The sequence below is a fragment of the Periplaneta americana genome, chromosome 1 (assembly GCF_040183065.1).
Source record: "Periplaneta americana isolate PAMFEO1 chromosome 1, P.americana_PAMFEO1_priV1, whole genome shotgun sequence".
Lineage (NCBI taxonomy): Eukaryota > Metazoa > Arthropoda > Insecta > Blattodea > Blattidae > Periplaneta > Periplaneta americana.
The window spans coordinates 54,383,382-54,400,811 of NC_091117.1; the positions used below are offsets into that span (position 1 = coordinate 54,383,382).

Sequence of the window (17,430 nt, forward strand, 5' to 3'; positions counted from 1 at the left end):
GGAAGAGTCAGGTAATATGACTATCATGTCAATACATCTGGTCAGAGGCGTATACTGGTTAAAGGGTTTGGGCTACCGCTGACCCTATTATTACACAAAATATATCTAACAATTACTTTAATTTTAATTACTATGGTAAAACTAATAATACAAAATTATTACATTATGTTATATTATAAACTTTTTCTTTTGTAATTTCCTTGGGCTACCGCCGGTAGCCCCGGTAGCCTGCAAAATACGCCCCTTCATCTGGTGCTACCGTTTTCGACAATCCCATGTTTTCTATTCGGTCTACCACTTTTTTATTTAATAGCAAACACATATCGTCAACTGTGGATAGTCTCTTGCGACTTGTCATATTGTGTGTTGATTCTGTAGACATACAGCAGAAGAGTCTTCTTGTCTTCCAGCAACACAACAGTCAACTGTGAAGATGTGATAGCTCAACACATCTGTACTCTGTATTCTGGATTATCTGGACATAACATGAGAAGGATCTATTTGTCTTTCAGGTGTCATTCATAATTTAGTCCAAATAATCTTATTTACAGATGATACAAGTATGATTATCTCAAACAGTATGATTAATTCATAAACACCTTTAATAAATATAGTGTCAAAACTATTGAATGCTGCATTTAACGCAAATAAACTAGCACTTACGTTGATGAAACCAGTGTAATCAAATTTAGCACACATAATAATGCTGTTCAATATTGAATAATGAAATTTGTCAAAAAAAAATCTAAGCAACAGCACAAAATTTTCTTGATTTGGAATTTGGATAGTCGCACATACTGTAGGTATAGAATACAGTTATTTCTAAAATTGAATCCTTTCTCTTATTCATCAAGATCCTTATTCTCCATTGGTGATATAAATGCGAAATGTGTATGCTTCACGCACAGGATGTGAAGATAGGGATACAGTATTCCTAAATTTAATATATCGATGGCTGAGAACCAGACTATTCTAAGTTCAACTTTTTGTAAGAAAGAAATCTGTGTTTCATTGTGTTCCAGTTCTTGTCTGCATATATGAATCGAACAAAATTGTAAGTATTCCTCTCCATAAGGTTGCTATGAAGCTATTCCAAATTGTTTCATAAAGCTTTGAATGTCAGGAGCTTAAAATAGCTCTCCTGAAAAAAAAATAGTAAAATGGACTTGGAACAGTCTGCTTCTGAGCCATCGATGTACCAATGTAATTGCCTTTTTAAAGAGAAAATCAGAAGGTTACAAAGCTAAAAAATCTAGAACATTTTCAAAGGAAGAGATAGAAAGATTCATGAAGGAAGCAGACGATTGAAGTTATTTATTTTAGTGATGAAAGTAATCTTAGTTGTTGGTGTGTTTGGAAAGTGTCAGAGGAAAAACTTCATTTAAACGCATAAAGAATATTGAGGAGGTTCAACTTTTATGAAAATAAATAAATACAAAAACGAAAGCTTACAGTTTTCAGAATTTGTGAGGGTGATGTTAATGAGGTCAACTTTTTGGAGATTTTTTGGAAATACTATTAGTGCTGACTATTAGTGCGTAAAATTGTATTAAATCGAAACCAAAATAACAAACGAAAAATTGACTTTTCAAAAGACTATAGAAAAATATGCTATGGCAGTGGTCGTCAGCACTCGCTGAAATAGGTAAAGGGTAAGCAGAGCCATCCCGTGTGCACCGTCGTGCAGCAGGAAGAGATAGAGAGCATATCCGCTAGCAGCTACGAATCCACCGTAGTGCAGTGCGTTCTCCGCGAGTAATAGACGCTAGCCCCAGGGTGCTCTATGTTGATGACACTTTCATTCTATAATCAGTAATGGATTAATATCCTAGACAAACCCAACTAAAGTTTTAAACATATTTTGCTTAAGAAAAAATGACAGATGTCATAAAGGACATCATATAATATAATATGGTGATTTAGAGCTCTCATTGCACCGCTTTCATGTAAATGAGATGGATTTTTGTCGATTTTATAGTTGTATTCTTTTGTATGCTTAGAATTTATTTTCAATAATCCCGCCTTTTTCTAGTTCGGATTTTGGGATGAAGTGTGCCATGTTTGCCACTAGATGTCTCTAATACTCTAAACGTGGCTTCTAATGAGAATGTGCGATTATTCGCTCAGCTGTCAAATATTGGTCATTGGCTACGGTATTATCAAATAATTATAAACTCGGAACTTACATGTAGCTATAAAATATTAAGGTACAGTATGGTTATTACGAATGCAACGCTCTTTGTGTGTTTACAATATATTCTAAACTAATAAAAATATACATTTACATTGGTAGAATTTGCCCAGCCCAGGGAGTTAAAAACACTTAAAGTAGTGACTTTACATATAAAAATCTTGTATAGCACTAAATTTAAACATGTAATTGCAATTAATGAAGGTATCAGTTGCTTTTATTTTGAAGTCAAGTTAGTTCATCATTAGTTAATATTAGGTTATGTTGCATGAGGTAACAGGTTGGCCTAATTATAGTTTCTTAGTTAACAACAATAAGATAATACAAAATTTGTGCACACTGTTGTGGTTTTAGGGAGAAGTTGTTATGCAGGGGTGTTGCCATGTAAGGAGGGGCGATGTCGAACCTCGACCGCAGCCTCACAGCAATAGATTGGCTGCCGTGCCTCAATGCTCATAACACATTACCGACAACGGTAGTCCCAGCAGATGGTTCGGTGGAAAACGGCAACAATGGTGAAGTGGATGCCATGATCCGTGAGTCAAATGTTGGATCGCCTAATCGGGCCAAAGATGGTAAACCACCCTACAGCTATGCAAGTCTGATTCGTCTCGCCATCAGTAATGCACCAAAAGGAAAGATGACACTATCTGAGATATACCAGTTCATCATTCAACAATTCCCATATTATCGGGATGCAGGGACTGGTTGGAAGGTACAAATATTAAGACAACTGCACTTTAAGGAAAACAAAATCAAACTGTCGATTTAAAAAAAATTATTTGTACAGATTAATTTAATTATTTTGGACATCAGTGAATTAATTTTATTATTTTGTACATGTAGGTTTGTTATTATCACCATTAAACTATTTATATGGGAGAATTACATTTTGTTCTGTTTAGACTTGCCTAGAGGCCTATGATTTTGTTATCAAAATTAGTGAACGTTTTGTTTTACTGTCATCTGCTTCTTTATGACTGTCAAAAATAATTTTTATATATTAGATGACACTGAAATACTCAAGTTATGTAATTAGGTCCTACTTATGTATTGATACCATTGAGTTGTCGTAACTGTTTCCAACCTTGTTTACTGGTACCTGACAAATTTATCGTTGTTTCCAAAATATAGTTTCTACTGACTTTTCTCTTCTGCAAATGGGTACCATCTGTCTCTTGACTATCTTATTTCATAGTTACGGCAGTTAGTTTTCTTGATTGAAATGTAGGCTAGGCCTGGTTTCTTTTATACGATCTTTTAGATTTATTTTTAACTTCAAAATTACGCCAACTTGCATACTTCTTTTTTATATAATTATGTTGATTTCTATTAGTTTTTTTTTTATCTGTAAGCGTATTACCGTGATTTATTTAGCCTATATGTGGAAAAGTTTATTCTTTGAAGGCCTGTCAGCATTAAAAAATTTTGTAGGCTCGAAGTGTTTTACATTTTACCATATTCTAGTTTGCTTCATTTAATATATTTTCAAAATTTATACGACATTTCAATTACTTAACCACAATGGAATTCTTGAGTTCATTTTAAGTTTGGCTTTGGCACATGCAGTAGTATTATACAATTTTTAGAGATGTGTTATTACTTATTGTCCATTTCTAGATTCTTTAGACCATTTCCCACTATTGTAGATATGCCGTTTTTGCACACAGCTGGATATAATCACTGTCGCCAACATAGAAACACAAAATGAACTAGAATCTCCAAGAATGTATGCCGTTTTTGCACAGAACTTTGTATAAGTACTATACTTGTCGTCTCGACATGTCCTCCTTTCGTCTTTTATTGCCCTTGTTGTAACCATTCGTTATAGTTCGGCATGTTCTCATAGTTTTATTATTAAAATGTATTTAAATATTGTAAATAGACATTATATAACTTATTACGTTATACATATTTCTATTTATTTCTCGGTGTTCATATATATTAATTATTGTAATTTAGTAATATACTTTTATTGCACTTGTCATTTTCCCCTGCACTTGCCACCTTCTCGCCAATATAGTATTGTCCTTTCATTGCTGTTGTGTTTCATGTGCGAGAATGGACGTCTACAATTTCATTGATCACTTATCAACAGAAGAATGCACTTCTACATATAAGGCAATGCATGTTATTTCTTATGAAAACCTATTGATAAGCCATTGCAGATATATTGGGCAGACCTTTAGTTGTGACAGGTACTATGCTATAATACTTGGTTTTAATTTGAAAAATTATTGTGTGTGTGTGTGTGTGTGTATATATATATATATATATATATATATTTTTTTTTTTTTTTTCCTATATTGCAATTGCGTACATACAGTAGTCTTACATGAGATCACTAAGTTCTGAATACTTTACCTTCCTTCCAGCTCCAATCCTCCTAGGTAGCTAACAAATTATCTGCTGAAGTGTAGTATGTTCTATTTGTGCATTATGTTTAGTTAGAATAATAATATATTGGATCTGTCCCCTACATAGGTTGCCTATCCTAAATATACATTAGGCAAGTATTTAACATACGTGTTGGTAGTTGTATTACTTACAAATGTCTTTTAAGGAACCCGGAGGTTCATTACCACTCTCACATATTATGTTAACAAAAAGAAGAATAGCAGCTAAAGATATTGCAGTGTGAGAAATGTTCATAGAGGACAGATTTGAAAAGGAGGATGAGAAAAGTTGGAGTGATTGCAATTGGTAGGATAATATGTGTAGGATTGATTTGTACTTTTCATCCGAATTTCTCAGTGAATTAACTTTACAAGAACTATTTTTAAATGCTGGAGAGAAGGAGAGTTGAATGTTGCATTCATCAGATATTAGAATTTGTCGGTTAAAAATCGAAATGAAAAAAACTTACTTTGAACTTACAAACATAATGTTTTTAATATAGAAAATTAAAATAATGTTCTCCCCTTTCGATATTGTGAGATATTGGTACCATAGAAACTATTATGTTATAACATTCGGCAGAAAATAATTTACAGTAGAACCCCATTTATACGAACTAAAGTGGATGGAGCCATTTCAGATAACATATTTTTTTCGAATCCATGATTATTTTAGATAGTGAAAGAAAAATGCTATCAGTATTATTAATATGTGTAACAGTGGAAAGCAAAAGCATGCACTTTATTGTAATACACATAGAATCATTTGTCACTTCTCATTCAGTCATAACTGTTCCACAATTCTTGGGGTAGTGGTAGGTGGAATTAAAGAAACAAAGAATGACTTTCATTTGACAGGACAAACATACACCAGCTGGTCACTACTGAACACAAAACAAGTGAACTGAGAGTGTGGAAAGCATATTTCTGATTTCTCTGCCTACTGCAGTCCTTAAAGGGCATCCACCCTTATTGTAGCCTTGCTGTTGGATGAGAACGAGAAAACAGCTATCTTATTGGCATGAATTGACAGACCTTCGGAACATAAGACGCAGTTATATTTTAGACAGCATTTTTAAGTAAAAATGTGCGTTAAATTGTTGAAAAAATACGGGATGTATTATCTCCATTATTTCAGTTAAGCAAGGTTTCACTGTAATAGTTTTACATATGTGATAGTGTCATGAGTATTGCTAATGTGGATTTTTTTGCTAAGGGACAAAATTTGAGGTTAATGATTTTAACGCTTGAACTATGGAAATTCTCATTGACTTTAAAACCATAACTGAAGTTAAGCCTTTTCGTGAAATAGTGGCTGAACAATATCAGAGGAACAGCAAGTTACTCTTAAATTGATTTTCTTATGAACAATTTCTGTCATTCCTCTGCATTTTTTAACCTCTTCACTGATGGCAAATATTGCCAATTTTGCTTTCAGCACTGAAACCGGTTTAGGTACTTGCATACACGTTTAATGCATCAGCAGTTGTTGGGAATTCATTGCCATGTGATTAGAGGCACATAATATATCTGACAAACATATCGGGTTCGAATTTCAGCTACTGCAGTTAATTGAAGTCTGAATGAAGGATAAGGAGGGCCCATGTAAAACAGGTGGTGTAATGATGTGTATGGATGCCGTCAGGGTTGTAGTTGCAATCATTTTGCTCCTTAAAAAAATCACAATAAATAATTTTTTAAAATTTCTTTTACAGTTCAAAGCCCTCAGGGTTTCATAAAATTAAAGAATATATTGGACACTCTGATTTGTTAAAGCCTTTTATTACATAACATTATACTACAGATATGAACTGCCAGATGGATAAATTCTACGTCTATAACAGTGAAGTGGTTAATAGCTCTTGAGATAACTTAAGATAGGTATGTTTTAAATATTAGCTTATTTTAAATATTCGTGTTGTGAAAAGTAAAAATGGAGGAGTTTTAATTTTCATTGTGCTAGGTGATGGATACTGTAGTGGTCACAGACGGACGCAAATGACTTCATGTAGTTGTGTGTACGTGTTTTATTTATCAGGTTGCATATCTAGAGCATGTTAATCCCCTATTAGTCCAGATAATTGGAATTCTACTGCAATTATTACTTTCATATTGTCCCATTGTCGACAACTTCCATGCAACTGATAGATTGATCATGTGAACCCAACAAATAGATCAAACCTAGGTTGCTACATCGACGTTTACTTATTGCTAGAAATGCTGCCCCGATGATGACTTTGGAACCTTGTAAAATGTTGTACACATGAAGAAGTTGTTTTTCTTCTTTTTTATTTAGCTCTCCCTTTTTTCCTTTCAGGCATCAGGTCTTAGTATCCATCTTTTCTCTTGCCAGTCTTTTTGCTTTGCTTCTTGGATGTTCTCTTTTTTTCATGGTAACTTCCCCACAATATTTCTCTCATTCTACTGTTGGTCTTTCTCTGACCTTTTTCTGTTTGGTCGTGCTTTCAGTAGCTGTCTAGGTTTTTCTGTCTCCGTTCATAACATGCCCAAACGACCTCAGTTCGTTTCTTTCCATTATTTTAGCTAAAAGTTCTTTGTCCTAGTTCTTTTCTAGTTTGTACATTCTTTATTCTGTCCTTCCTTGTTTTGCCCACACTTTTCCATAGCTACATCATCTCTGGTCATGTCATTCTGCTTTCGTTGTTATTTAGCATTGTGCAACTTTCAGAGCCATTGAGGGAAATCGGAATATAGACTGATTTATATATACGCATCTTAGTTTCTTTGCTGATTTCCTTTTTGTCAATATAATTAAGATAATGTTGATTTGATAGTGAATTTGGTTGGCTTCATGACTCGTTTATTTATTTCCACATATATTAAACCCATCTGAACTTATAATAGTGCCGAGATGTTGATACAGCATCGTAAAATAACCCAATAAATTAAATAGTGCCGAGATATTCAAAATCCTCATCTTGTTCCAAAGTTTCTCCAGTCCACTGAATTTGTAAGTCTCTCTATGCTCTTTGGTAACATGCATTACTTTGTTCTTCAGGGGATTCATTTCTAAGCTTTATCCTCACATTCATGTGCCCATTCTGTCACTGCCCTCTGGAGTTGCTTATCGTTTATGACGAAGTTCTTTACTTGAAATTGATACTATCCCCCTTTTAGTAGCCTAATGTCTTTTATTCATTCTTAATTCACAACACTTTTAACATTTGTGTATAAAAATATGATAATACTTTAAAACTTGCTAAACTAACAGTAACAACTTTCAATTACATACTGTGTTAACTATTAAAACTTATGAAGGTACTATACCTGCTTAAGTTTTAATAGTTAACACAGTACATAATTAAAAGTTGCTGTATTATTATATTTCATTGTCCTTTAGTTCCTCCAGCTTGTCGGAATTGCTTTCATGTATCATGTTTTTTAGGTTTCTCCATAAATCACAGGGTCAAACCAGAGGAATGTGGCAGCAAGAATTCATACTAATAACCCTAATTTGGGCCACCTGAATTTTGTTTCTGGATCTGTACTTCAATATTTAGACAGTCATGCCTTGTAGTTAGATAGAACAGTGCCACATTATTTTTTTTTTCATTTTCCCTCCTTTTTTAAAGTTAACTCTATTTTTGTTTTGATTAAGATTTATAATTTTATGTAAAAACAACTGCTTCTAAAATCTTTTTTTTTTTCGGTTCAATTTTATTTTTACTTTCAATCTGCAGAATAATGGTGTCACTTTCGTGATTTATTTGTTCAAAATAAAATAGACCATCTTACTTCAGATTCTACCAAGGCACTTGTTTTTAGAGTAGAGTAGACCATTGCTCTCTATGAAGAGAAATTTAAAGCATGTGATTATTAAACAGTATGAAATTCCATAGTTCTCTTCTTCTCTCATATTTTCTTTTATAAACGAATCTTTGTCGTCTGCTACACTATTTAGTCACTGAAATAGAAACTACACATATTTTTTTCTGCTTCAGAACTCTATTCGTCACAACCTGTCTCTCAATAAGTGCTTCACCAAAGTTGCCCGCAGCAAGGATGATCCAGGGAAGGGCAGCTACTGGAGTATTGACTATAATTCAAGTCAGGATGATGGATTTTCTAAAAAGAAAAAGTCAAATTCCCAACTTTTCAGGGTAAGACTAGAAGATATGTTCAAATTAAGTTTTCTTGTTCAGATACCAAAGCTGCTTCTGTAATATAGAGAACTCTTTTCTCCATGCAAGAAATTTAATCTCAGACGTATCAACCCAGCATGCTATAATGTGTATGTGAAAGAAAGAAAAAGGGAAACAGGTGAATGAGGAGAGAGAGAGAGAGAGAGAGAGATATTCAGGAATAATAACAACCCTGTTTTTTATTATAGGTTAACTTGTTTAAAATTTTGAGTCTGTGTAATTTAAGAATTCTGTGCCATTGGTGATAACTATGATGTTGATGTGGAACATTCTAAAATTTAAGACACTTTATGAACACATTTGCTTCATTGTCCTCATCACATCTATTGTAGGCATCGCCATATAGTCCTGAATGCAGCAGCAACAGTAGTGACTACAACAACTGTGCCTTTGCAACTTCTGGGGCTGCCCGCCCAAAGGTTTCTGACTGGCCATCTGCACCCAACAACAAGTATGACCAACACACTATGAAAGCTGACTCCCATTGTACTACTTCAGGTGAGTCCATTTACTATTAGCCTTTTTTTTTTCTCTTGTACAAAGGAGGCACCCAGAAGCTTGCACTGCAGCCTGAGGCTTATTGTGCTTACCACTCCTGTTCTGTGAATGATTGGGTACCTGAACGGCCGTGTTGTATAAGTGCAGCATGCCGCACTGTGAACTTAACCCAGATTATAATATGGATGATGGTGCTATGTGAATTAATGATGACGAAATGAGTCTGAAGTCCAATGCCGAAAGTTACCCAGCAATTCTGCTTCAATTGGTTAAGGGAAAAAACCCCAACCAGGATTTGAACCCACTTGTTTCACGATCAGACACGCTGTTACTCCACAGCAGTGGACTACTATTAGCCTTATATCTTAACTTTGGTTTGAATAATATTCATGTCTTTTTTTTTTTTTTTTAGATGTGCATTTTTGTGTGTGTGTGTGTGCGTGTGCGTGCGTGCGTTTTTTCCCCCCGCCCCTATTATGGCCAAAGGAAAAATTATAAAAAGTATATAAAAGAGTTGTTTTAAATATGACATGGCCCTAATATAATATTTTATACTAGAACATTTATATGCATGTACTGTACATATACATGAAGTAAACTCTGGATTCAGTGATTGTCTATAGTGAACTTAAATCATTGGTCCTGTGGCTAGTGCAAACTCACAGGGTAAATGGGAAGGGATGTGTTGAGATCGAGCCCCTACAGCCAAGGCTGCGCAGAAGTTTAGAGTAGGGACAAATTGAAGCTTGAGTCCGCCGCCATGCTTTGGGAGAAGCACCGGCTAGCAGACGGCTGCACTATACAATGCTGAATGTTTAATATATTTGTTTGGTGTCTCTTATAAATCAATCTGAATGGATAAATGAAAAGAAAAAAAAACTTATTAACATTTAAAGCGACCACGTTAAAGATATAATTAAGCTTAGTTACCGTTAGTTTGACATGAAACGAAAGAAAACTGCAACAATTTGATACCATAACTAAAGATGTTGTATAGTTATTTGACAACATATAGAGCGAACAGAAATACAAATGCATATTGTAGTAATAGTTCAGATGAAAAGAAAATTATTAATATTAACTATTATTAACAAAACACTGCCTGTGTAAGACGTTACATTAGGCCTATATTGTAAACACGTTTGCTTTGATGTGGACGAGAAATGAACAATTATTATTTATTCGCTTCCATATCACATAATATAGGCCTACACCTGTAAAATAGAAACATGTACCTAATGTTTTAGTATGAAATAAACGTCACATCATGAATTAGTCATAATAGAGCTCAGGCCTAGTGTACAGAACATCTTGCCTATTGATTCATTATTATTATTATTATTATTATTATTATTATTATTATTATTATTATTATTGACTCTGTTAAATATTGTCTTACAACATTTTTATGTAAAGTCGTGTTGTACTGGTAACCTTAAGCTGTGTGCTAACATCAGCTCTTTATGTAGTACTTTCTTTTATTTGGTTATTTAATAACGCTGTATCAACTACTAGATTATTTAGCATCGATGGTATTGATGATAGCGAGATGATATTTGGCGAGACGAGGCCAAGGATCCGCCATAGGTTACCTGACATTCACCTTACGGTTGGGGATATAAGAAAAACCCAACCAGGAAATCAGCTGGAATCGAACCCGCGACCTAGCGCGACTCCGGACGGACAGTCCTTAGCCCACTGAGCTACGTCAGTAGATCTTTATGTACTTTTATGGTCAGTTTAACAAGTTTAAAATATGATTCTCGGGAGGAATCTGGGATCCATTTTCTAAAATATGTTCCTGTAAGTGTAGAAAGATTGTACAAGTGTTATACTTCTAGAGCACATTGTTTCCATACGATGTAAGAGTGGGTGGTAATATGCCATTGAACTGTCAACATCTGTATAATCGCTCTTTCACTTAAGCGGCATATTTCTATAATCTCAGATGATGGTATGATAAGACTCTCATTATTCTTTCGTTAAAAAAATAAAAGAGATTTTGTTTACTCCTAGTAGGCTACGTACCATAAATTGAGTCTTTAGATTTATTACACCATATTTTTCTTAATGATTTAACAACTAAGCCAGCAATGAATACAATCACATTTTTAACAATATTGTGTCATTGAGAATGATGTAAGAATGAGGGAATTGCAATCAATGTCTGCAGTAGAAGAGTCACATCGCCTCTGATTCTCAAAACACTGAGAATTATTATTACAGTGCGTTAGGTGTTTGGAAAATACCACTGGGTATATAGACATTTTTAACGGACATCCCTCTCTTTGTAATATAATTTAAATAAATTATTTACGTATTTTCTAACGTGTATAAAATAGCGTAAGTAAAAATATTCCATGTATTCGGTCATAGAAAATAAAAATAAACTAATAAGTCTATTTATGAGCAATATAAGGTGTTTATATTTAAAACAATGCTTAGTTACAATATTTAGATTTACTTCTGTTATTTTATATTATACGTTAGAAAATATGTAAATAAGTTTAGTGGTATTTTCTAAACTCCGAATGCTTTATAGAAACAATCATTTGTGCTCCCAAAACATGGCGTCGCGCGAACCTGTGCGAGAGGTTTCAAATTTGTACACGACACCAGCGCCAATTGTGTGTCTAGATATATAACTACAACGTCTTTGGTTGAGATGAAGGATAGTAGATGACTGTCTGTGCTGTACTTGTCAGTTAATTGAAGTACTAATAGAAAGTAAAGTAAAAATGATCTTTTTTAATATTTATTTCTATATATATGATATTTGTTATTTTCTGTTTTATGTGCATGTAAAGTATACAGGTAAGAACGGTTAATGTAGTTCGAACCATAGAAAGTAAACCGGGACTTCTGAAAACTGCAAAAAAGTAAATGAACATACAGTAAAATCTCTCGTAACCGGCACCCAAATAACCAGCATTGCCAAAACAAGGCACTTTTGGCTGGGCCAAAAAAAGAAATGTTTAAATCTGCGACATTGCCAGTCGGGGCCGTCAATTTTACCACATTAGGCACGAACTTTCGTTTTCAGTGAATATTCGAAGCTAAAATTAGTTTATTATTTGTGTTGTGTAATGTATTTTAATAAAGAAAATCCACACAGTTTTTATGTTTATTTAGTTATGTTCGGGCCATCAATGTTGCCACATTAGGAAATTCGCACGAACTTTCGTTTTCAGTGTATATTCGAACCTAAATTTTGTATTTGTGTTGTGTTCCACACAGTTTTATGTTTATTCAATTATGAGCAAGTGATAGAGAAATAAGCTTTACATGGCTACAGTTTCAACATTTGGCACCACGAAATACGGACTTTTTTTTTTGTATATACAGGTATTTATTCAATTATCCGGCAAAATCTCGTATCCGGAACTAGCCTGGTCTCTTTGGTGCGGTTAAGAGGGATTCTTCTGTACCTTGGAAGTCTTGGATACTACGTATTCAAATAGCACATGTTGTGTTGTCATAAATATTTCTTTAAAATTTAATGTTAGAAAAGTGTTTGTGTGTTTATTATCAGTACAATTTTGAGTATGCAACTTCCTTCTGCTGCATTATACTTTCATGTATTGTATCTCACATTATTTTATTTTAATTGATGATAATCTATGAATGTAATTAGAATTTTTAAAATCATATTCTGTCATTTTAAGAACCTATTTTGCATTGGAATAGAGCCTATTTTAGGTACCTAAAATAAGACTTTTAGAACCTAAAAATCCGAAGTCTAGTGATTATACATATATAATATGCTTTACATCTGACTGCCAGAAAGGGTGGGTGCGTGCATGATTTTTAAAAAGTTTGTATGCCAAGTGAAGCAATTTTTAGTATTAACTTTACTATAATAAAACAGTTAGCTTCATTTATAATCTACAGTGCTTTGTTAACTCTTTAAATTAAATTGAAATATGGTGTCTCTTTTTGAATAATTAACTGAAATTTGCTTTACTTTCAGCTGACAGCATGCGACCAAACTTTGAATCAGCAGACATGTCTGTAAGGGATCATACGAGTAGTGGTGGTGATTTGGGGCATCTGGAACTTAGTGACACTAACGAGTTCTCAGCTGTTCTTAACGGACTTCTCTCACAGTACGGAATGAGTTTGGAATCAGAACATCAACAGCAGCTCTCTACAACCGCAACTACAAGTATGATGCCTGGTGAGCACTCATTTGTTTCACAGGGTGCTAGTGCAGAATCTTCATATAACAGTGTCTTGCCAAGAAGCGTGAATCAGTTGGACACCACTTACAGTCCTCTTCAGAGAGGACCTTCAAGTCTGAATGACTCACCATATAATACTCTCCCAAGAGGTGGATCAGGTAACCCTAATGAATCTCCGTACACTGCAGTCCCTCGACGTCTAAGTGCAAGCAACTCTCCCTATAACATGGTACCGAGAGGTGCCAGTAATTCACCATACTCCGACCTCTCACGAGCTTCTGGTTCCCATGATTCACCCTTTGCGGTCTCCCAGGAAGACGGTTCTCCATATAGTAGTAGATCATCAAGCACGGTAGGTGCTAATAGTGAAACATACTTAGCAGTACCAAATGGGGCCAACGCACCAAATGGTCATTACCCCTCTGTTCAAGGAAGTAGGTCCATGCAACAAAACGATCCCTACAACTTCCAACTTAATTCCAATGGATCTTACATGAAACTGCCAAATAATGGAACTTTCCCAGGCAGGCAAGATCCTTACACGGGATCATATCCAGGAATCTCTAAAGAAGTATCGAACAGAGGATCTCATGATGTTATATATTCAAATACCCTTGGTGGATCTGATAATCCGTACCCTAGTGGAGGGTCAGGTTCACATAATGATCCACAATACTCTAGTGTTGAAAGTGGTGCCTCGTACAGTAACATTCCACCAGGATCAGGTCCTTGTGGAAGCCCTTACGGAAGATTGCCTGTTGAAAACAAATCCAATGATAGTTCATATGCTACTGTTCATGGAGGAACCAACAATGTTTCATATTCGAGAGATGCTAGCAACTACAGTAGATCTAGTTCACATGATGGCTCATATGTCCCTAGTGGGGCCGGTACTCACGAAGGTAACTTTGTTGCCAGCTCTCATGACAATCCCTTCTCAAATAATAAACCTCGTACTCCCACTCATAACGACTCCAGTAACTCATTTAATCACGACCCTTCCATGAACGTACTGTACAATCCTAATGATGGGCATTATGGCAGTCCTGGTATCCCAAACCAAGTACTAGACAGGGCCAGTACAAACAGTTCTTATTCTAGTGCATACAGTGGTAGAAACATTAATATAAATCCTGTGAACTCCCAGGAATTCGAAGGTGCACCGTTAAATGATATGATTGAAATGCCACCAAGTCGCAGTTTTAACAGTGGGAATCAATCAGAACAAACGTTTCAGCAAGGCAGTAATTTTGTTGTTGGACAGTCTAAACACCAGGTGTATCAGTCTGTAAACTGTAGTGGCTTTCAGAATAACGAATGTAAAGTTAATAGTAGTCCATCTGTGGATCACGTGTTCCAAGGTAAGGACTGTGGGAGTAGTGGATGCTCGACCGCTGAGCGCAGCTTTCAGGTGAGTGAGTGTAGTGATGAAGGGCCGCCTGCATCAGAACGCAGCAGCAGTTTCAGAAGTAGCACCGATAGCCTGTTAAACTCTGAAGGTCTGCTTGTTCATGGTGCCAGCTATAGTCACAGTGAAGCAGTCAATCCTCCTGCCCCGGCAGACAGCCACTCAGACGATGAGATAGACGACGATTTCAACTGGGATCGTCTCTTATAACATCAGCTGTACAGGATTAGATATTACATGACTGTATAGGGAATAATTGTGTTTTTCATTATCATTTGTTAGTTGTTGACTGAGACGGATGGTTGGCATGGAACAGATCAGATTAACTCCAGGATTGCAACATGCATAGAAGAGTAATTATCCCATCAGCACAATAACATTTTGTACATTTTTTTATATGCTAAACCAAGAAAATTGGTTGAACTGTTAGTTAAATACTGATATTTTGACTACCAGTAGTTTTTGAGGAAAGGGAAAGTATGCTTTGATTTTTTGTTTTGTAAGATTAAATTTATTTTCCCTTGTGAGATTATGAACAATGTGATTGTTCAGTCAATCAAACTGTATTTTCATTTTTTTTATGTTTATTGATACATTCATGTTTGATTGAGCTTTGTTAACATTTTACTATTTATACCTGCAGAATGTTGTTGGCATGTATATGTGTTGTATTTATATGGGTTTATATAGTGGAGTATTTTGTTAAAATCTGTAAAATTTTGTATCAGACCTCATCTTTATGTTTATTGATACTTGAGAACTGTTGTTGTTAATATGGTATAGAGAGAGAGAAAGAAAAAAAAAAGAGATCAAGAAATTTTAAAATTAGGTTTTCCATGGTTTTTAATAACTGGTGGAGTTCTTAATGTTTGAACTAAACTTTCTCATATAGAGTTCCTAATATCTCGAGAATGGTTTGGGAATATTTAGGTTAGTGTTGCAAGATTGGGTTTTTTTATTACAGATGTTCAGTTATATTTACATCACTGACCTGAACGATCAAGTCTGCAAATATCCTTCATGTGTCAGTGATGCCTTGTAGTTTAAGATTAATACATTAAATAATAGGGGTTTGTGAGTATGAAAAAATTGTATTGTGTGGTTATACCTCCTGTGCTTACATGCCCCTAGGATGTTCTGACATTGTTCTACTGGATGTTTAACCAATGCTTAAAGAGAGTGTAAATCTTTTTATCATAAAGAAACATATGTGGTTCTTTCTTTTTATAGGATATTTGATTGCATTAAGCATTGACATATTGCTCAAACCACGTTATTTTATTAATCTGACCTATAAATATATAAGCATATATATAAATGTTGCATCAATCCAAGCTTCATGCAGCAGCATACTGATCCAAAATGTAACTAACATTCATAGAACAGACAGACGTTTGTGGTTAATGCAGGTTGTACAGCACTTAAGAATGACAATAGAGGACAGAAAGTGATGAGCTGCAGAGGTTATTAAAGTACCGGTATAGGTGTATCAAGAATGTGCAGATATGCCTACTGTTTGCAAGCGTGATGCTTGCTTCTGCAGCTCAACCAGATCTTTTTTACTTTTAAACAGAATTTCGCTTTTATGCAGCTCTAAATATCAAATGTTGGTACTTTTTCATTCAAAAATATGAATGTTATTTTTATTTGGAAAATCAGATTTAAAGCTCACGTTTTTAACTATTGTCTTTATCAAAGAGGAAGGTAAAGTAAAGCTTTGGACATAGGATATCTATAATTTGCAATGCACCAAAGGGCCCGGTTTCATATCCCTGTCTACCATCTTGAATTTATAACTTTTTGTTGGGTAAACCAGGCAACACTGGAGTTTTGTCCAGGTACTCAGGTTCCCCTATGACATCCCATCAATTGTCCATCGTCATCATTATTATTATTATTTCTCTCTCTCTTACTGGCTTTTAAGGAACCCGGAGGTTCATTGCCGCCCTCACATAAGCCTGCCATTGGTCCCTATCCTGAGCAAGATTAATCCAGTCTCTACCATCATATCCTACCTTCCTCAAATCCATTTTAATATTATCTTCCCATCTACGTCTCGGCCTCCCCAAAGGTCTTTTTCCCTCCGGCCTCCCAACTAACACTCTATATGCATTTCTGGATTCGCCCATACGTGCTACATGTCCTGCCCATCTCAAACGTCTGGATTTTATGTTCCTAATTATGTCAGGTGAAGTATACAATGCGTGCAGCTCTACGTTGTGTAACTTTCTCCATTCTCCTGTAACTTCATCCCTCTTAGCCCCAAATATTTTCCTAAGAACCTTATTCTCAAACACCCTTAATCTCTGTTCCTCTCTCAAAGTGAGAGTCCAAGTTTCACAACCATACAGAAAAACCGGTAATATAACTGTTTTATAAATTCTAACTTTCAGATTTTTTAAAATTATTATTATTATTATTATTATTATTATTATTATTATTATTCTTCATTCATTCATTCATTCATTCATTCATTCATTCATTCATTCATTCATTCACTCACTCATTCATTAAGAGTGTAATGTAGACCCACTGCCTATGACACACCCTGGATACTCTCTGACAAACTAAGCGGTCTACACTTTTCCACTCC

General features: G+C 35.0%; 1 protein-coding gene across 1 annotated transcript; it reads left to right on the plus strand.

Annotated features, from left to right (window-relative positions):
• Positions 1-2,077: 2,077 nt before the first annotated feature.
• LOC138695912 (forkhead box protein J3-like) lies at positions 2,078-17,220 on the plus strand. Its single transcript, XM_069820276.1, has 5 exons — positions 2,078-2,207; positions 2,546-2,906; positions 8,550-8,708; positions 9,083-9,248; positions 13,219-17,220. Exons 2-5 carry the CDS (start codon positions 2,589-2,591, stop codon positions 15,045-15,047), a joined length of 2,472 nt encoding a protein of 823 aa, XP_069676377.1. The 5' UTR covers positions 2,078-2,207; positions 2,546-2,588; the 3' UTR covers positions 15,048-17,220.
• The last annotated feature ends 210 nt before the right edge of the window (positions 17,221-17,430 follow it).

Coding starts and splice junctions, on each gene's coding strand:
- LOC138695912 (XM_069820276.1), top strand. CDS start 2,589: ATGTCGAACCTCGACCGCAGCCTCACAGCAATAGATTGGCTGCCGTGC. Junction 2,907..8,549: donor ATGCAGGGACTGGTTGGAAG/GTACAAATATTA, acceptor TTTCTGCTTCAG/AACTCTATTCGTCACAACCT. Junction 9,249..13,218: donor CTCCCATTGTACTACTTCAG/GTGAGTCCATTT, acceptor CTTTACTTTCAG/CTGACAGCATGCGACCAAAC.